Genomic DNA, 22,193 nt, shown 5'->3' on the forward strand with positions numbered 1-22,193 from the left:
TCAGTGACAAAACAACCAACAATTTCCATTTCCTATTCAAGTTCCTAGAGTTCATGTGTAACCCCCCCTCCTCCTCCTCCTCATTTAACTCCATTGTGGCACAGGTCGCAGATGTGCCTAAAACAATTGGATCTTAGCTTACTAGCTCTTCCCAACATGTCACAATGAACCCCCTTGATGTAAACTATGTTAAAAGTGAAGAGGTGGCAGAATTCCTTGAGCTTGCCATGTTTTTCATGACTTTGTCCATAAGGTGTGAAAGAGAGGCCCAGAGAGTTGACATTGACATAAATGACACCTCCCCCTCTAAATACATCATTGACATAACACATAAGTATGGGATAGATATATTCAGTAAAGCCCAACCAGCTAGGATAAATGCAATCTCTTCCATCAATAATATACCAAATCAACTAACCCCCGGTAATACAGAGCCACCCTTCAACAACCCCCCTGGCACTACCTGGTGTGATTATCACCAGTCAAATTCCCACAACACTCAGGTGTGCAGGCAACACTCAAGACAAAATATGTGTTCCATTAACAACACAACCTCATGCTCCGATACTGAGTGAAGAGCTCAACAATCTGGCAGGACCCCCCCCCCCCCATGTACAACCTACAATACAACCAACAACTACAACCACTCTGCTAATATAGGTGTCAACCAGACAGGATGCCAAATGTCATTGGGCAACCAAGGGCATACATACTGTTCTTTCCATAATTTCTATAACCATTCAGATAGAAACTGCAACCAACGAAGCCATCAAACCACCCAGACCCAACCTCCAAACTAGACCAAACTCAATTCACAATACCTTTGCTCACTCTGATAATGAGTGTCTTGCTCAAAACCCCCGCTCACTGGTATCCACACTGAATTCATGACCCATGACACAGCATCAGAGAACACAATCATCATCACCCACACCATGACCACAGCCCTTCAATCAACAGCAGAGATGCACTTCAACTTACAATAGGACCCACAACCAAATAATCTCCCTCCCACATGCAACTCCTGCACACAAAATAGACAGTCAGGGGAATGCAAAACAGCCTCCCACAACAGGATCCCATAATGTCACCCATAGGTGAACCTGAGGCCCTATACCTCAAGGGCACAGTAGGAGTACCTCATGCACATTCCTAATAGACACATGCACAAAGATGAACACATCATCACAGTCCATATGTGCACAGTTAGGTGACAGCTACTATACAGAGATATCACACTTTTGAGGGGCCATGCTAGGTGGTGCTCACCTAGACCTCACCTCAATTATAAAGATACCAATGAGTAGCAACACAAATACCTTCCCACCCATTACCTTTTATGTAGTGATGGTATACTACAACTAGAGTTCCTGGCCAATCATAACATATTGATAGATACGAACTCTGCTAAGCTTAGGTTAGGCAACATTGAGATTACTTTCCCCAACCCGGCACTTTTAGGTGGCCTGGTAGGCACACACTGTACTCACCCTTACCCCTTGCATCACCCCACCCAAGTTTCACAACATCCTGCTTGCAATCAGGTTTGTCTGCCTCAGCATCTTCTGACATCAGCACCTCCCAGGATACTGCACAAACCCCTGGATCAGCAACAGGTGATGCTGTCTCTTGTGACACCATTTCCCACCTTTATAAGAAAACCTATTCAGACAGCCCCACCCCAATCCCTGCCTCCCTTCCTCACCACACGGATTCTCACCAATGCCAAAGTGACAATCCTGGCAAGAGCAGGGTCATACCTGGTGCACTTCCAGACCAAGAAATAATAGTTTCCCGACACATGTAAGACAAAGAATCTCGACATGCCTGTTGTTTGGAATAGTTAAAGGTAAATTAGCACTAATTTTACTAGAGAACATCTCACACACGCAATGCCAATTATGGGTGACATTTTATGGTCCTTCTGCCAAGGTAACAGTCTTTTCAACACTTGATCTAAAATTGGCGTTCTGGCAAAGAGAACTTTGCCTACCCTCAAAACCTCTCACAGCATTTAGCACTGACAAGGGGCATTTCAAATTCAATTGAATGACTTTTGGGCTAAAAATGCCCCTGGTACACTACAAGGCATGATGAATAGTCTTTTTAACCACTTCCATATGGTGACGCCTACATAGGCGTCATGAGGAGCAAATGGGTACACGATGATGCTAACGTCGCCGTCTTGATTATATGTATTGTAGTCATACCTGCGTGACCCTCATTCTCTCTAAACTGGCTTCATCATATTTTCTATGGTTATCAAAATTCACGGGTGAAAGAGAACAAGCGATTGAGCAGTGACTTTATTTTTTATAATGCGATTATTATGACGCAACATCGCACGTCGGGCAGCTAATGCTGCCAAATGTGCGATGTGCTCCGGAGTGAAGAGGTTAAAGACAAATTAGGCAAAACCCATTTTCTTCTACCTCAACAACCTAATATTTTCTACAGTGGATGAAAAAGGCATGATTTTTTTTTATTTATTGACAAAACTGGTAACCCTGGCAGCAATTTTTCAGGGGTAACTTGAGGTATAAAATTGGCCTTTAGGATGTAATTTAGGCGATTCTGGTGTATGAAGCTAAATACGAGGAGGTGAAGTTGTGCTTCAATAGTTAGGCAGGTGCTATTTAGTACGTATTCAGATATACAGAACTGGCAATTTTGCACTGCCAATTTTCGTAATAAATGTATAATGCAAAATGTGGCCGAGCAATAATGGTGTGATGGATACTTTCTAAAACATTTACTAAAACAATAATAAACACCATAATTACTTATCCTCCATGAAATTATAAAATGATACAGAAAAATAAATTCACCACATAACAAAGTGATATTTGCCAAAATATCCACAAAAACTATTTATAAATGTTTTCCCATTTTCCATGTCAGACTAAACATTGACTTGAAACATGTCAAATTCCTTTCCTCTCTGAAATTCTAATGAAGCTTCTGTGAAAAAATATGATGGACGTTCTCAGTGCACCCGCATGAGGCGCAAAAGAAAGTTTATGGATTTTCTACCAAACTTTTGCACACATATCTCGACAAAATCGACCCAGTTTCTCCACTTTTAGGCTAAGGTGAATCGAAATAAGCACAATTTGTTGGTTTTACATCATTTTGAGTTGATTTAAGAACAAAAATTATTTTGGCTCTGACGCTAAGGGGGTGAAGAAAATACTAGTCACACTAATAAGGCCAAGACTGGATCGCAGCGACACTATGGACACCCAGTAATAAAAAGAATATATAGAAAATTGAAAGAATCCAAAGAGCAATTAAGAAGATTGCCCCAAAACTTTCAAAACTGTCATATGAGGAGAGATTGTCAAAGCTGGAATTACTGACTCTTGAACAAAAAAGAGAAAGAGGTGAATTGTTGACCATCTATTGAATCATGAAAGGCATGGAAGTCCTTGATAGAGAAGACTTATTAAATTGGGATAAGAGAAATACAAGAGAACATGAAAAGAAACTCAAAAAGGACATTTATACTAGCAACCTGAAAAAGAACTGTTTTCCACACAAAGTGGTGGACGTCTAGAACAAATTGGACAAAACAATAGTGTGTGCAAACACCATACATGAATTTAACAGCAAACTAGATACTGCAAGATACAAAGACAGGACACCATGAGCATAACTCCCCTTCCTGTAAGATACAACTAGGTAAATACATACACAAGAGTTAGAGAACAAATGGCTCCTGCACTTTCAAACTTGTCATATGAAGAGAGACTGGCTAAATTGGAGTTACCGACTCTGGGGCAAAGAAGAGAGACAGGCAACCTACTGACCATCTACAGAATCATGAAGGGCACTGAAATACTCGATAGAGAGGACTTGTTAAACTGGGACAAGAGAAACACAAGAGGACATGGAAAGAAAATAATAAAACATAGCTATAGAAGAGATTTAATGAACAGCTTTCCACATAGAGTGGTAGACACTTGGAACAAACTGGATGAAAAAATAGTGTGTGCAAAAACTATTCATGAATCTAAGAGCAAACTAGACACTGTGAGATACAAAGAAGGGACACCATGAGTGTAGCTCCCTTTCCCAAAAATACAACAAGGTACATACATACATACATATACCAAGGCTTCTTCCCTCTTACAAGGGAGGTAGCCAAAAAAGGAAAGGCATAAAATCATTTCCACCCGTTCCATCCCTGAATACACTCCACACCCCTCCACCCTCCCTCTTATCTGAGCACCTCCCGGATGACGGGTCATCCCTGCACCTTGTCCACTGCCCTGGGTCAGAAGCAATGTCGCAAGACACAGCACATCCACAGCAAGGCCGCTTCATTAAATCGGCGACCCCCCCTCTCCGTGCCCCCATTGCATAAAATGAGAGGACGGGGAGAAATCCCTTCGGGCTGCGTCAAATTTTGCTCATACACACTACCCCCCCACCCCCAACCCACCCCATTCCACCTCATGCAATCACAACATCATCCATATACAACCATTCTCCATTCACCCCTGTCTTCTGTCCTCTCCCGTCCTTCCTCAACAGGCATTCCCCAAAGCCCCCTTCACCCCATCCATCCACCTCATCCTAGGACGTCCCCTCATGTTCACTGACTCCACATCTGCCTTCCATACCTCTTTTACTAGTCTTTCTTCACTCATTCTTTCCATGTGTCCAAACCATCCTAATATTCTTTCATCAACCCTATCTCCCAGCTCCTTTTCCACCCCTGTTCTCCTCCTCACCTCCTCATTTCTCACTCTATCTAGCCTAGTAACCCCCATCATACTTCTAAGACATCTCATCTCAAACACATTCAAACTCCTCTCTTCTTCTCTTATGTTCCATGTTTCTACCCCATACAGTGCTGTTGGCACAATCACTCCTACATACAGTCTCCTCTTAGCATCCATTCCCAAATGTCTATTCCTCATTACACTCTTTAATCCACCAAGGCATTTACTCGCTTCTCTCAATCTACATTCTACCTCCACCCCCACTCCACCCTTTCCTGCCACATTTGCACCCAAGTATCTAAAACTATCCACTTCCTCCAGTCGCTCTCCCTTAATGCTCACTTACAGTCTACTGCCACTTTCACCCCTTGTACATCTCATCACCTTACATTTACCCACATTTATCTTTAGCATTCTTCTATCACATACTCTCCCAAACTCTGCCACCAACTTCCTCAATCCTTCCTCCGATCCTGCCACAAGCGCAGTGTCGTCCGCAAACAACAGCCGGCTCACCTCCCACTTTTCTCCATTTTCTTTACCATCCCCAATCCCTTGCCCAGTACCCTTGCATTTACCTCTCGCACTACCCCATCCATGTATAAGTTGAACAGCCAGGGCGACATAACGCATCCTTGACAAAGTCCCACCTTTACCTCGAACCACTCACTCTCTCCATTTCCAATCCTGACACAAGCTCTACTACTCTCATAAAAACTCTTGACAGCTCCCAGAAGCTTTCCTCCTATCCCGTATATCTGCAGTACACCCACTCCTCGTTTAACGACCTACTCGGTTAACGACAACTCTAAGTAACAACGGGCTTTATGACATTCGTTTAACATACATCTCCTGAAGTTACGACGTCGTGTACGATAATTAAGTTGGTTGAGGCAAATTTGTATGATGTTATAATTGAACTTGTACGGTGGATATTACCTGTGAGGTAAAGTTTTCTGAAGCTTAGGTCTACATTACCATCCTGCAAGCTGAAAAAACTACCTGGGGTACAGTATATACCGGTAGTGGTAAATTTTTAGTTTCGACCAAGGGCGCAATATAGCAATAGAAAATTAATTATTAATTTTGTAAATTATAATGTATCAAAGTAATATGCAATTTTGTGAGCGGAAAAAAAAGGTGCTAAAACAAATTTCGTAAGTAACGAAGTAATGTCGGACAAATGGTACACCATGTTTGTTATGATAGATGCCGATGTCGAAGAAATAAAAGGATGATTAAATTCGTCTAACCTAAACTAAACTAACCTAACCTGTGTTTAATCATTACCTGCATATTAAATGTCATCCGGCTCGTCCTCGTTGTCGTCGTCATGAGAGACATTGGCAGACGACAAGATGGCGTCCCGATCCTATGCTACCGACTTCGTTCATTAGCATATTTTCTTGTAGCATGGTATTTTTTACTTTCATTTCCACCCACAAAATTGCATATTACGTTGATACATTTTAATTTACAAAATTAATAATTGATTTTCTATTGCTATATTGCGCCCATGGTCGAAACTAAAAAAATACCCTGGTATTCAATATGGAATGTCAGCATACGCGGATTTGGTTATATAAGGTAATTTTAGGAACCTAACCACCGTAAATAAACAGTAAAGCTTTAATGTACTGTATAAAAGAGGGAAAATACACAAAAATAAAGATACATGTATTGCTGGACATTGTACATACAGTACATGTACGTATATGTATACACTTTCGCTTAACGACCAATTCGGTTAACCCATTCAACTCCGATGACAAGATGTCTTGTCATTTGGTCAAATAAAACAAAAAATCATAAAACACCAAAATGTTTGATCAAACACCAGAAAAATATGACGTCAATCCTCGCTTCGCTCGCAGCGAAGTGAGGACTGACGTCATATTTTTCTGGTGTTTGATCAAACATTTTGGTGTTTTATGATTTTTTGTTTTATTTGACCAAATGACAAGACATCTTGTCATCGGAGTTGAATGGGTTAACGACAGTGCGCTGGTCCCAATTGTCGTCGTTAAACGAGGAGTGGTTGTACCTCCCACAGTGCCTTCCTGTCTACCCTATCATAAGCCTTTTCCAGATCCATAAAAGCAAAAAAAAATCCTTCCCCTTTCCTATAGCTTTCTCACATATCTGTCTTACCACAAAGATCTGATCTACACAACCTCTACCTGTCCTAAATCCACACTGTTCCTCACCAATTACACCTTCTGTTCCTCTCCTAATCCTCTCAATCAAGATCCTTCCATAAGCCTTCCCAACTACACTTAACAAGCTAATCCCTCTGAAACTACTACATTCACACTTGTCCCCATTTCCCTTGTAATGAGGAACTATACAGGCACTCCTCTAGTCCTCCGGCACTCTACCCTCTCTCCAACAAACATTAAATAACCTCACCAACCAGTCCACCATCACTGTACCTCCCTTTTTCAGACATCCTGCATGGCATCCATCCAGACCAGGTGCCTTACCTGCTTTCATCATCTTAACAACTGCCTTCACCTCATCCTTCCTTATTTCTCCTCCATTTTCCTCACTCATCATTCTCATTTTCTTCACATTTCCCACTGCAGCTATCTTTCCCTCCCTATCCTCCTTCACATTTAGCAACTCCCTGAAATATTCTGCCCATCTTCCCCTTACTGCCTTCTCTTCCATTATCATCTCTCCATCTGCACCTTTTACCTTTTCTTCTCTACTTGATTCGCCTCCTCTTCCTCTCTTAATTTCTTTCCAAAACATCTTTTTATTACTTTCAAAATTTTCTGTTATACTCTTACCCCATTTCACATCTGCTCTCCTCTTTGCAACCTTTACCTTTTGCTTTACTTCTCTATTCTTTTCTTTGTACCTCTCATATGACTCCCTCGTCCTATTTTGTAACCAATCTGTGAAAGCTCGCTTCTTCTCTTCTATAACCTTCTTTGTTTCATCCCACCATTCACTACCCTTTCTTCTATTTCCCCCCGTCCTTCTTGTTCCACACACCATCCTTGCACACTTTATGACTCCCTCCTTGAACCATCCCCATTCCTCCTCCACATCCAGCTCTACTCTATCCTTTACTCCCTCCCACTCCTCCTTCAGCTTCTTTCCGTACTCCTTCTCCTTTTCATTCAAAGAGTTCACTCTAAGAACCTCCCTACCTTTTGTCCCTTTCCTCTTTCTCCATCTATCCTCCACTCTCAACTTACCTTCCACCAAAAAATGATCAGATATTCCCCCACCCTCTCCCCTTAGCACATGTACATCCTTAACTCTTCCTATCATAATCCTATTTACCACTACATAATCCATTAGCGCTCTATCTACCACCCTTCCCTCCACCACCCTCTCCCATGTGTACTTATGCTTGACTATCTTCCGAAACACTGTATTTGCTCTAGAGAGAGAGTTGATGACAACTAGGTAAACACATTAAAGAATATTCACACAGGATGAAGAAATAACAAAATAGCACACAAAATAGAATTACACATTGGAGACCTGGTTATGGCAAAAATGCAAACAATCAATATTAAACTTTCACCCAGATACTTTAGTCCGTATAGAATAATTGATTTTTGCGGGTAGAAATAAATACAAGATTTTAAATTTAGAAGCTAGGGAAGTGTCAGTTAGACATGAGATAGAACTTAATAATGATGACAACTGTGACAATGACTGTGAGACAATAACTCTCATATTTTAAGGGAAGACTATGCTCATAGTGACCTGTCTTTGTATATTTCAGCATCAAGTTTTTTCTTAAATTCTTGTATAGTTTTTGCATTCACTGTTTCCTCATCCAATCTATTCCAGATATCTACCACTCTGTGTGGGAACTATTCTTTTTCAATCTCTTCTATAACTATCCTTTTTAAGTTTCTTTTCATGTCCTGTTGTTTTTCTTTTGTCCCACTTTAGTAAATCGTCTCTATTGAGGACCTCCATCCCTTTCATAATTCTGTAGATGGTCAGTAGATCTCCTCTTTTTCTTCTTTGTTCCATGGTTGATAGTTCGAGTTTGGACAATCTTAGTGCATATGTCAGTTTGGAGAGTGTTGGCACCATCAATGTCATTGCTCTTTGAACTCTTTCCAGTTTCTTTATATTCTTTTTAGTACTGGGTGGGGTGATGAGATGTTTGAGATGCAGTGTTTCACAAGTCTATTGTGGGTTATATGGATAGATTGAGAAATTAGATGGTAAGGTAGAGTGGGGGTGGAAAGAGAGCTGACAGACAGGGCTGAACACAGAATATTGGGATGGTTTCAGCATATGGTAAGAATGAGTGGCAGGGAGATGATTCTCTTTGATATCTGTTTTGCGGACTACCATTTGCAGATGACACTCTCTGATCTCTTAAATGGTGAAACATGTACTAAGAATTGTCACAAAAATATCCACTAAAAACAAGTTAACTTCTATCCAAGATGTCCTTAGAACCTTACCTCTAAAAGAACACCCCCAAGGCAAACAGCAACACTGAGATCAAAGGTCCGCTGTGTGAGGTCAATCCCAAGAGACATAACAGATATTGAAAGAAGTGGCACAGGGGACAAGCCCTCTACAGCTTTGCACACCTCCACACTCATTTCTGGGGAAAAAAAAATATATATATATGTCAGCCATAAGAAAGCTAATTCAGCACAATCTGTAATTATTATTAGGAACTTAAAACATGTGAACCTATTCAATACATCAACATACTTTACTGATTATCCTCACAGCAATACCTGATAATTTAAATACACTAGGAGATAGACACTGAAGTGAAAGTTCATTCAACTGAACTTCACCCTCAGTTGAACATAATCATTTGGCATTAGTACAGATAATAAAGTATGTTATACACCTAGCTGAAGGAGAATATATCAGTCTAAAACAATGTCTTGGTAAACAGAACTGTACATTTTCATTCCATTGTCATTCAACACATTTAAGATCCTTTAAAATTAATACATACATATACCAAGGCTTTTCCCCCTTACAATGGGGTTAGCCAAAAAGAAAAAGGCATAAAATCATTCCCACCCATTCCTACCCTCCATAAACTCCACACCCCTCCACCCTCCCTCTTATCTTAGCACCTCCCGGATGACGGGTCATCCCTGCACCTTGTCCACTGCCCTGGGTCAGAAGCAGTGTCGCAAGACACAGCACATCCACAGCAAGGCCGCTTCATTAAATCGGCGACCCCCCCCTCCGTCCCATCATTGCATAAAATGAGAGGACAGGGAGAAATCCCTTCGGGCTGCGTCAAATTTGCTCACACATACTACCTCGCCCCCCATCCACCCACCCATTCCACCTCATGCAGTCACAACATCATCCATATACAACCATTCTCCATTCACCCCTGTCTTCTGTCCTCTCCCGTCCTTCCTCAACAGACGTTCCCCTCTTCCCCAAAGCCTCCTTCACCCCATCCATCCACCTCATCCTAGGACGTCCCCTCATGTTCACTCCCTCCACATCTGCCTTCCACACCTCTTTTACTAGTCTTTCTTCACTCATTCTTTCCATGTGTCCAAACCATCCTAATATTCTTTCATCAACCCTATCTCCCAGCTCCTTTTCCACCCCTGTTCTCCTCCTCACCTCCTCATTTCTCACTCTATCTAGCCTAGTAACCCCCATCATACTTCTCAGACACCTCATCTAAAACACATTCAAACTCCTTCTCTCTTCTTCTCTTATGTTCCATGTTTCTACCCCATACAGTGCTGTTGGCACAATCACTCCTTCATACAGTCTCCTCTTAGCATCCATTCCCAAATGTCTATTCCTCATTACACTCTTTAATCCACCAAGGCATTTACTCGCTTCTCTCAATCTATATTCTACCTCCACCCACATTTGCACCCAAGTATCTAAAACTATCCACTTCCTCCAGTCGCTCTCCCTTAATGCTCACTTCCAGATTACTGCCACTTTCACCCCTTGTACATCTCATCACCTTACTTTTACCCACATTTATCTTTAGCTTTCTTCTATCACATACTCTCCCAAACTCTGTCACCAACTTCCTCAATCCCTCCTCCGATCCTGCCACAAGCGCAGTGTCGTCCGCAAACAACAGCCGGCTCACCTCCCACTTTTCTCCATTTTCTTTAACCATCTCCAATCCCTTGCCCAATATCCTTGCATTTACCTCTCGCACTACCCCATCCATGTATAAGTTGAACAGCCAGGTTGACATAACGCATCCTTGACGAAGTCCCACCTTTACCTTGAACCACTCACTCTCTCCATTTCCAATCTTGACACAAGCTCTACTACTCTCATAAAAAACTCTTGACAGATCCCAGAAGCTTTCCTCCTATGCCGTATATCTGCATAACCTCCCACAGTGCCTTCCTGTCTACCCTATCATAAGCCTTTTCCAGATCCATAAAAGCCAAAAAAACATCCTTCCCCTTTCCTATAGCTTTCTCACATATCTGTCTTACCACAAAGATCTGATCTACACAACCTCTACCTGTCCTAAATCCACACTGTTCCTCACCAATTACTCCTGTTCCTCTCTTAATCCTCTCAATCAAGATCCTCCCATAAGCCTTCCCAACTACACTTAACAAGCTAATCCCTCTGAAACTACTACATTCACACTTGTCCCCTTTTCCTCTAGTCCTCCGGCACTCTACCCTCTCTCAGGCAAACATCAAATAACCTCACCAACCAGTCCACCATCACTGTACCTCCTTTTTTCAGACATTCTGCATGGCATCCATCCAGACCAGGTGCCTTACCTGCTTTCATAATCTTAACAACTGCCTTCACCTCATCCTTCCTTATTTCTCCTCCATTCTCCTCACTCATCACTCTCATTTTCTTCGCATTTCCCACTGCAGCTATCTTTCCTTTCCTATCCTCCTTCACATTTAGCAACTCCCTAAAATATTCTGCCCATCTTCCCCTTACTGCCTTCTCTTCCATTATCATCTCTCCATCTGCACCTTTTACCTTTTCTTCTCTATTTGATTCGCTTCCTCTTCCTCTCTTAATTTCTTTCCAAAACATCTTTTTATTACTTTCAAAATTTTCTGTCAAACTCACCCCATTTCTGTCAAACTTACCCCATTTCACATCTGCTCTCCTCTTTGCCTCCTTTACCTTTTGCTTTACTTGTCTTTTCTTTTCTTTGTACCTCTCATATGACTCCCTCGTCCTATTTTGTAACCAATCTGTGAAAGCTCGCTTCTTCTCTTCTACAACCTTCTTTGTTTCCTCATCCCACCATTCACTACCCTTTCTTCTATTTCCCCCTGTCCTTCTTGTTCCACACACCATCTTTGCACACTTTATGACTCCCTCCTTGAACTATCCCCATTCTTCCTCCACACCCTGTTCTACTCTACCCTTTACTCCCTCCCACTCCTCCTTCAGCTTCTTTCCGTACTCCTTCTCCTTTTTCTTTTCATTCAAAGAGTTCACTCTAAGAACCTCCCTATCTTTTGTCCCTTTCCTCTTTCTCCATCTATCCTCCACTCTCAACTTACCTTCCACCAAAAAATGATCTGATATTCCCCCCACCCTCTCCCCTTAGCACATGTACATCCTTAACTCTTCCTATCATAATCCTATTTACCACTACATAATCCATCAATGCTCTATCTACCACCCTTCCCTCCACCACCCTCTCCCATGTGTACTTATGCTTGACTTTCTTCCGAAACACTGTATTTGCTATCATCAACTCTCTAGACACATTTCCACCATCAACTCTCCACTATGATTCTTTCCTGGAACTCCACATTTCCCAACCACTCCATCAATTGGACCATTTCCTTCCCTAGCATTAAGGTCTCCCAGTACTATTACATTGACATTTCTTCCTAAATCCTCTATGCACTCATTTAGATCTATCCAAAAGGCCTCCTTTTCTTCTACACTCTTCTCACTGCCAGGCCCATATCCACTTACAAAGACCCACATCTCCTTCCCCAGTTTCACCTTCATCCACATTATCCTTGTGGAAACCTCCTTCCACTCCACTACCCGTTTACCTATCTCTTCACTTACTAGAATAGCCACCCCTTCCCTCCCTCGCCCTCTCTTCACTCCTGATAACCTCCCACTTACACTCCCAAACTTACACTCACCCTTCCCTTTCAACTTAGTTTCACTCAAAGCCAACACATCTATCTTTCTTCTCACAAACATACTACCTATCTCTTCCCTTTTACTCTCATCTGTACCACATCCACGCACATTAAAAGACCCAAACCTTAGGGTGCTGGTCCGAGAACCACCACCACCCTTGCATTTACCTCTCACACCACCCCATCCATGTATAAATTGAACAGCTAGGGGCAACATAACACATCCCTGACAAAGTTCCACCTTTACCTCAAACAACTCACTCTCTCCATTTCTAATCCTGACACATGCTCTACTACTTTCATGAAAACTATTGACAGCTCCCAAAAGCGTTCCTCCTATTCCATATACCTGTATCTGCAATAACTCCCACAGTGTCTTCTTGTCTACCCTGTTATAAGCTTTTTCCAAATCCATAAAAGCCCCCAAAAACATCTTTACCTATTCCTATAGCTTTCTCACATATGTCTTACCACAAAAATCTGATCTACACAACCTCTACCTGTCGTAAACCCACACTGTTCCTCACCAATTACTCTCTGTTCCTCTCCTAATCCTCTCAATCAAGACTCTCCCATAAGCCTTCACAACTACACTTAACAAGCTAATCCCTCTGAAACTACTACACTCACACTTGTCCCCTTTTCCCTTGTAAAAAGGAACTACATAGGCACTCTTCCAGTCCTCAGGCACTCTATCTTCTCTTAAACAACAGCCAGTTCACCGTCACTGTACCTAGTAGGAGATACAATAGACAATATATATATATATATATATATATATATATATATATATTATATATATATATATATATATATATATATATATATATATCAAGGACTACTATTACACAGGACGTGCGCACCCAGATTCCTGGCTCTGCTAGCGGAGGCCGTTGCATTCTTTGTAACCTAACATTTTATATTGGACAAATATATCAAAACTTATTCAATGCAGTATAAGTTGATATACCGTATATACTCGTCTATAGGTCGAAATCTTAAGGAATTTTTTTTAGGCCAAAACCTAGGGGTCGACCTATACACAAGTAATAATCTTCTAGGAAGAACTCTTACCTTTTCTTTAGGTTCAGAAATCAAAATATTTACCTACTAAATACTACCAGTAAACAATGGGTACATAAAATACACGGTACGTACTAAAACATGTAAAATTCCTTCTAGATACGGTAACCCCATACTGTGGTTTTACCTGTTTGTTAAATTTCTTAACACAGGCGAGCTTATTATATCATGTATACTATCACAGTACCCATAATTGTTTTAAAAAATAATAAAATGCTGTGATATTCTCAAATTTATTTATTTATTTATTTATTTTTTTATATTTTAGTTTCGACCATGGGCGCAATATAGCAATAGAAAATTAATAATTAATTTTATAAATTAAAATGTATCAACGTAATATGCAATTTTGTGGGCGGAAGTGAAAATGAAAAATACCTTGCCACAAGCATAGGATCGGAACGCCATCTTGTCTGTCAATTGACGGCCTCGGTGCTTCCGACAGTACCTCGCCAGGTACATTTTCTTGAAGGAATGTTATGGAGCGGAGATACATGCATTCCTTCAAGCTGCAAGAACTTTGTATAGCCAGCAAGCTAAGTGGTTGAAAAGCCCGCCAACTTCTCATTTCTTCGTCGTCGGCATGTATCATAACAAATATGACGTACTATTCGTCCGACACGACTTCATTACTTACGAAATGTTTTAGCATCTTTCTTGTTTTTTTATTTCCGATCACAAAATTGCATATTACGTTGATACATTATAATGTACAAAATTAATAATCAATCTTTATTGCTATGTTGCGCCCTTGGTCGAAACTAAAAATTTACCCAAATTTAGCTTTCTACATGGTATATGTTATTGTTACCATTACCAAAACAATGCATGGATCTCACCATCACGAAAACAAACTGTTCAGTATTGCCAACTTGTTACTGTTACAGTGACACATGGTATAATCCTAAATATTTTAACTGAAATCCACCAAAATCGTTTTCCTTGATCTTCACCATCTTCACCACCAAACAGCTCCTCCCACTCACTTCTGTGTCGAGTATCGTCATACGAATCAACCTCATCAGCCATAGGAACATCAACATCATCTTTCTCCTCCACATTATCATTAGCCTGATCATCCGCCCAGTTGAGATTACAAGACTAACTCTGAGTGTTGGTTAAATTTTTTTTCTAACGAAACACGCCTAGCCAGTTTATTCCGAATACCGTACTTGGTAATCTACCGTACTTGGCAATCTGTTCAAGTTTTTCACTCCGAAGAAATGGCAATTTCAGTGAAACTTATTAATTATTAAAATCAGTGAACTTGAAAAAACATAAACCTGAATACATCAGAATTAATGAAGTGAAAAAACCATAATAATCAATTGCTATACCAGGCAAGCCATGCTACTTCAAAGCATTAAGGCAGTGGAATGCTCACAGCACCAAAAACAAAAACAATCCACTCGACCTATACATGAGGTATATGGAAAATTCCAGATTTTTTGAAAAAAAAAAATGGGGGGTCGACCTATACACGAGATCGACCTATAGACGAGTATATAGGTAAACTTTTATAGTGAAATAAGAAACTATTTTTAAGGCACTGTTATGCTATGAAATGCCAGTTTTAGTCGGACTTAACGGGTATTATTGTATGAGGTTAGTGGACACCAGGGTTCGCGATTTTTTTCATCTTTTAAAAAACAAAAATTTGTTTTTTATCTAAATCAGATTTATTTGATTTAAATAGATTTTTTTTAATAGATTTTAAATATTGTGGGATTGCTATCTGATATGCGATCTGATTGCTATGGACATTTTTAGCATATCAATATAAGGAGCAGTGTTATATAGACTTGCCACAATTATACAAGGAATGGTATAAGCCTAGGTACATGTAGTATATATCACTGTGCAGCCCACAAAAAGTTTCAACAAGATTCTTGTTGAAACTTGTTCTAGGTAAGCAGGTTCTCACGGAGTCAGTTGCTGCTTTGGAATCAACCAGGAAGGATGTCTTCTGGACCTGGCATAGTGGTTCCTTCAGGCAGAAAAAATTATCCTGTCTGGAATTATTTTGAAAAACTACCAACAACTTCTGGCAAAGGGTACCGAGCTAAATGCAAAGACTGCAGCCAGGAACTACAGGGCATTGTGTCAAGATTAAAATATCACAGAGATAAATGCTAAGGTCAGCCAAAGCATACAGAAGAAATTGATGACCCAGTTAAATAATTTTACTTATATTGTATGCATTTCTCCCTTTTAATACAAAACTATATAAATTTGGTGAACAATGGAGAGCATGTGCAATAAAAATGTGAAGGCCTAAAGATACACTTCAACTTCATTACTTCTAAATTTGAGTAATGACTATATCACTACAATATACTGTATCCACTCAACTTTGGAGCCTAGATGATTGTTATTCATTTCATTCAACATTGTGTAATATATTTCATAGGTTCCATTGGAATTCAGCCACATGGGATTCAGCCCAAAGGGATTTAGCCTAACCTAACCCTACTAACCCATTATTTTTTTGTGAATTTAAAAGTGGACTGAATCCTGTGTGGGCTGAATTCCAAGCCCACCTATTTCATATCCTGTTAATTATTTCCAAATAATTTAGTGGCTTGTGTGAATATGATCATTATCTAAAAAAAATAACTACTGTACTCAAAAGTAGCCTAAATCACACTGTATTCATTCATTTATTTATTCATTTATAAATTATGCAATATGCTAAAATCTTCTGTTTCCATTTCAGGATCTGTATCAACAGCTTCAATCCCTTCTTAATTGACTCCACTTGATTTATCTGCAAAGCTAATTCCATAATTAAAAAGGTCACTATCAGACTCCTCCACAGGCGCCACTTCTGCTAAATCATTTTCATCTAAAAGAAAGTCATCAACATCTCTGGACAGATTTATCATAAAATCTTCAACCTCTCAAAAGGAAAATCTCGATAAAGAAGTTGCAAGAATTATATTTGCTACAAATTCACCATTTCGTCTTGTTCAGCATCCTCAGTCTCTCAAGATGGTTCAGAACCTGAGGCCAGGTTATATTCCTCCATCCAGAAAAGATATTGCTGATAAGTACTTGGATCTTGTGTATGAAAAGGAATATAAAAAGTGTGCAGATGACCTGAATAATGAAACTGTATGTCTTTCAATTGATGGGTGGTCTAACATCCATAATGAGCCCATAATATGTGTCATTCTAACAACATCCACAGGTCAGATTGATTTAGTTTACACAACAGACACATCAGGGAAACCTCACACTGCAGAATATCTTCTACAACTTGTACAAAATTCGATCAAGAAGGCTGAACAAGATTTTGGTTGTAACATTGGAAGTGTTGTGACAAACAATGGAGCAAATGTCACCAAGATGAGAAAAGTCTTGGAGGAATCAAGTGAACCTGAGCATACCGTCCTCACATACGGATGTGCAGCACACCTACTAAATCTACTGGCTCATGACCTTGAGATTGATAATGTAAAACAACATGTGGTCCATGTAGTTAAATATTTTAGAAATAATCATTATGCTGCTTCAAAGTATCGGCAGAAAGGTGGTCAGTGTCTAGTTATGCCCCAGGACACAAGGTGGAACACAATGTCAGACTGTCTCAAGGCCTATATAAATAACTGGCCAATTCTAATGAAGATCTGTTAAGTCAACAGGGAAGCTATTGATACTAAAGAAACAAAGTATCAAATTCAGGCCTAAAACGTTCGGGTGAGGAAATAATGGATCGATTGCAGCCAATAGCAAAGGCTCTAGATGAGGTACAGAGTGACAAGGGCACTATTGCTCAAGCGGTAGATGTTTGGAAGAAATTACTTGGCCATTTCACAAACAATAAACAACCTAAAAAACTGGTGAAAAAAGGTATGAACAGTTTATCACCAAAGCTCACATACTTGCCAACATGCTTCATCCAGCACTTCAAGGAAAAATGCTCAATGCAGAAGAGGTGAATATTACTATGGAGTATGCCAATGAGAAATATACAACACTTGTTCCTGCAATTATGAAGTTTCAGGCAAAATCACCTCCTTTCCAGGCGTTCAAGTTTACTGAGTCTGTGACCAAGACCCTAACAGCTATTGAGTGGTGGGATTCACATACAGCCATGTGAGACAGTGATATTCTGTTATCAGTGCGTCAACTCCTAACTGCAGTAGCCTCATCATCAGGAGTTGAAAGAGTTTTCTCCTCCTATGGACTTGTTCACACAAATTTAAGGAACAGCCTCGGTAATGAGAAAGCAGCCAAATTTGTGGCACATGTGTCCAGGTCTGGGTATTTGATATCCCCGCGCGTATGGCGCGATCACGATAGACACCCATAGGCATACGACACACATACATTTGTAAACACAAATCAGGATAGGAGACACTTAATCCCATGTGTAACGGAGCATAGGGACTATGTATGATAGATGACCTAGCTAGGACAATTCAGGCTAGGATGCTGTTGTATATATCATCCAGAGCTGGGACTACCGATTGACATTCGGTAGTCGGTAGATCGGTACTACCGGCGGTAGATTTCTGCTACCGATACCGATCATTTGGTATTTTGAAGAAACTACCGAATACCGCTACCGATTGCATGATTGGCAGTCAATCGGTATCGGTAGATTGAAAAAGCGAGCGCGGGACTTTTTTGTTAAGACTTAAGAGAAGACGACCCCGGCAAAATGAAACGGACAAGTTTCAACACGTTCGAGCGCATCTATGGGAAGCAGTTAGCAGGAAATTCCAGGAATTACTTTTACGCCATCACGCTTTGCCAATCACCGGCCGTTCTGGGCGTTCTCAGCCAATCAGAGGCCGCCACGACCTAGCAGATTCTTGCTCCCGCCAAAAGTTTTGGCGGGAGCCCCACTCTCGTTTGGCCTGCCAACGCGAGTACACCTACGCTCTAGCTCCTACGCTCTCGACCACGTGCTCAGCCTCATCGCCTAGTGTTTTAAGTGGCAGTGTTTGTAAGTCCGCCCGCCGCGGCAGCAACACTTAATCGTTTTGTGCTTTTAACTTTCCAAGTGATTTTCCTTTTTTAAACTTTATTCTACATTAAAAAAAAGTTTTCAAAAAGTTTTGATCAATTCAGTGAATTAAGTATTTAATCATATAAACTTGTTTCTCTCGCTTTAATCGTTTCTGTGTAGCTCGTTAGGTTAGGTTCTAGTCGCCATCAACATGAGGAGGTTCCTGACCAGTAGCCCGGTCCCCGGCCCCAGCAGGCAGTCCCAGGCCCAGGAAGAGAGGACCAGTAGCCCGGTCCCCGGCCCCAGCAGGCAGTCCCAGGCCCAGGAAGAGAGGACCAGCAGCCGCAGCAGCCTCTCGGATGCCTCAATCATCAGGTAGTTAAAACCTATATGATTTTTTTTTTAATCTAAAATCTTTTATCTGTTAAAAAAGGCCTTTTTTCAAAAGACGTTTTGTTGAAACTGTTAAATAGTTTTGTCTCTTGCTTTTCATAAGGCACTTTGTTAAATTTAAATTTAAAAAAAAATAAAAGGCATTTTTCCTTTTTATCTGAAAATTTCTGATTGACAGTTATTACTTTGTAAAAAAAAATTGAAATTTAACTAAAAATGTTAATTTGGTTTTAGTGACCCAGCCGACCCCCTGGAGGACACCAGGAGCATCTTCCATGTCCACCAGCAGGCTGGACACCTTGGCCAGCAGCAGCGTGGACATGGTGAGCGCCAGCGGCGAGGAGACCTCCGACCACGAGGAGACCCAGGGAGGGGGATAGGCCTTGAACGCCGAGGAGCTAAAGGGCTCTCTTCACGGCCTTAACGAGTAAGTTAAAAAAAAAAAAAAAAGGTTTTATCACTTTTATAAGTTTTATCTTTATGCCACTGCTTTTAAGAAGTCTTTAACTTCTTTAATCTTTATCTCTTCTTTTTAAGGTTCTTCAAGTTTTACAAGCTGGAGAGCTCCCAGAAGAGCAGCAAGTTCAAGGACAAGATACTGCACAAGGGGATGGCCAGCTGCTGCAAGTGCCCCCAGAAGATAAAGTTCGACAGCGAGTCGAGGGGAAACCTCAAGAAGCACTACAAGACCAAGCACCCCTCCATGCTGTCGTCTCTGGAGGCAGCCCTGTCCCTCAACAGGTTCAAGCCGACGACCAAGATAGAGAAGACCAGCCGCCAGATCACCCTGAAGGAGGCGACGGAGAGGCCCAAGGCTTGGTCGCAGGAGCTGGCCCAGCAGGCGTACGTGGTCTGGTTCGCGGAGGGCCTCAAGCCCCTCTGCGACACCGAGGACGAGGCCACAAGGACCTTCTTGAACATCCTCAAGCCCGAGTTCAAGATGCCCTGCAGGAAGACCCTCACCAAGCGGCTTAACAAGTACGCTGTACAGGTAAAGTTTTTATTTAAGAATTAAAATTTAAACTAGCTAGTTGAAAGTAAAGTTAACTTTAAAAATTATTAAAAAAAATTAAAACAACTATTAACATGTTATTTATTAACTTATAACTTGTAAAAGTTACATTTAAGGTATTCCTTTTTTGTTTTAACTTAAGTTTTAATTTAATAATTTATAACTAAAAGCAAAACTTTTTATTTTTTAAAGAGTATTCTATCAAGCCTAATTTCCTTGGCAGGTCAAAGATGAGGTCAAGGCCACCCTGCAAGACGTCGACCTTGTGGCCACCACCGCCGACTCCTGGACGTCCCACAGGAGGGCCTTCCTCAGCTGCACGGTGCACTGGATCGATCCCATCACTTTGGAGAGGAAGGCAGCAACTCTTGCGTGCAGGGAGCTGATGGAGAAGCAGACAGGTCGAGTTCTGGCAAGGAACCTGTCTGACACCTTCGCGGAGTTCGACATCAGCAAAAAGATCACCCACTGCACCACCGACAACGGGCGCAACTACGTGGCAGCCTTCGAGCACTTTGCCGCCGACACCACCACCAGGCCAGAGTTGACAGAGGAGGAGCTCGAGGAGCAGACCGACGAGGCGATCGTCAACAGCGAGGTCGTCGACGTCTCGGACATGCTGCGCAACAGGGGGGATGATGAGTCACAGCTTCCGCCACATTTCAGATGCAGTGCTCACACCCTCAACCTGCTGGCCACGACGGACGTAGCAGAGGTGCCTGAGTGGAACAAGGGGCCCAGGGCTGTCTTCAGGAGGCCTGGGGCCAAGGCCCAGGCCCTGTGGAACCTGCAGAATAGGTCCTCTGTCTACGCCAACAAGATCAAGGAGGCTCTGGGTGGCAGAAGGCTCGTCACCACTGTAGCTACGAGGTGGAACAGCTACTTCAACTCCATGAAGGCCCTCATGGAGCTTGTGCTGGAGAAGCAGGACGCCAAGGTTGCCATCAACCGCATCCTCGCCGACCAGGGCTCCGCCGGCTTCGAGAGTACCTGGACGTGATGGAGCCTGTCGCCACCTGCCTGTCATATGAGAGCTACAAAGAAAAGAAAAGAGAAGTAAAGCAAAAGGTAAAGGAGGTAAAGAGGAGAGCAGATGTGAAGTGAGGTAAGAGTATGACAGAAAATTTTGAAAGTAATAAAAAGATGATTTGGAAAGAAATTAAGAGAGGAAGAGGAGGCGAATCAAGTAGAGAAGAAAAGGTAAAAGGTGCAGATGGAGAGATGATAATGGAAGAGAAGGCAGTAAGGGGAAGATGGGCAGAATATTTTAGGGAGTTGCTAAATGTGAAGGAGGATAGGGAGGGAAAGATAGTTGCAGTGGGAAATACTAAGAAAATAAGAGTGATGAGTGAGGAAAATGGAGGAGAAATAAGGAAGGATGAGGTGAAGGCAGTTGTTAAGATGATGAAAGCAGGTAAGGCACCTGGTCTGGATGGATGCCATGCAGAATGTCTCAAAAAAGGAGGTACAGTGATGGTGGACTGGCTGGTGAGGTTATTTAATGTTTGCCTGAGAGAGGGTAGAGTTCCAGAGGACTGGAGGAGTGCCTGTATAGTTCCACTTTACAAAGGAAAAGGGGACAAGTGTGAATGTAGTAGTTTCAGAGGGATTAGCTTGTTAAGTGTAGTTGGGAAGGCTTATGGGAGGATCTTGATTGAGAGGATTAGGAGAGGAACAGAGGGAGTAATTGGTGAGGAACAGTGTGGATTTAGGACGGGTAGAGGTTGTGTAGATCAGATTTTTGTGGTAAGACAGATATGTGAGAAAACTATAGGAAAGGGGAAGGATGTTTTTTTGGGCTTTAATGGATCTGGAAAAGGCTTACGATAGGGTAGACAGAAAGGCACTGTGGGATATATGGGATAGGAGGAAAGCTTCTAGGAGCTGTCAAGAGTTTTTATGCGAGTAGTAGAGATTGTGTC

General features: G+C 41.5%; 1 protein-coding gene across 11 annotated transcripts in view; it reads right to left on the reverse strand.

The window, feature by feature from the left end:
• The window catches only part of Vps13 (vacuolar protein sorting 13C), a 1,483,510-nt gene that overhangs the window by 966,974 nt on the left and 494,343 nt on the right, over window positions 1-22,193 (reverse strand). For all 11 annotated transcript variants that reach the window (XM_076210284.1, XM_076210280.1, XM_076210283.1 and 8 more), the window contains one exon: window positions 9,173-9,318. In XM_076210284.1, the coding sequence (XP_076066399.1) occupies window positions 9,173-9,318 (146 nt within the window). The remainder of the gene's footprint in view (window positions 1-9,172; window positions 9,319-22,193) is intronic.

This window comes from Oratosquilla oratoria, chromosome 27 (genome assembly GCF_046742065.1).
Source record: "Oratosquilla oratoria isolate Oo_2021 chromosome 27, ASM4674206v1, whole genome shotgun sequence".
Classification (NCBI taxonomy): Eukaryota; Metazoa; Arthropoda; class Malacostraca; order Stomatopoda; family Squillidae; genus Oratosquilla; species Oratosquilla oratoria.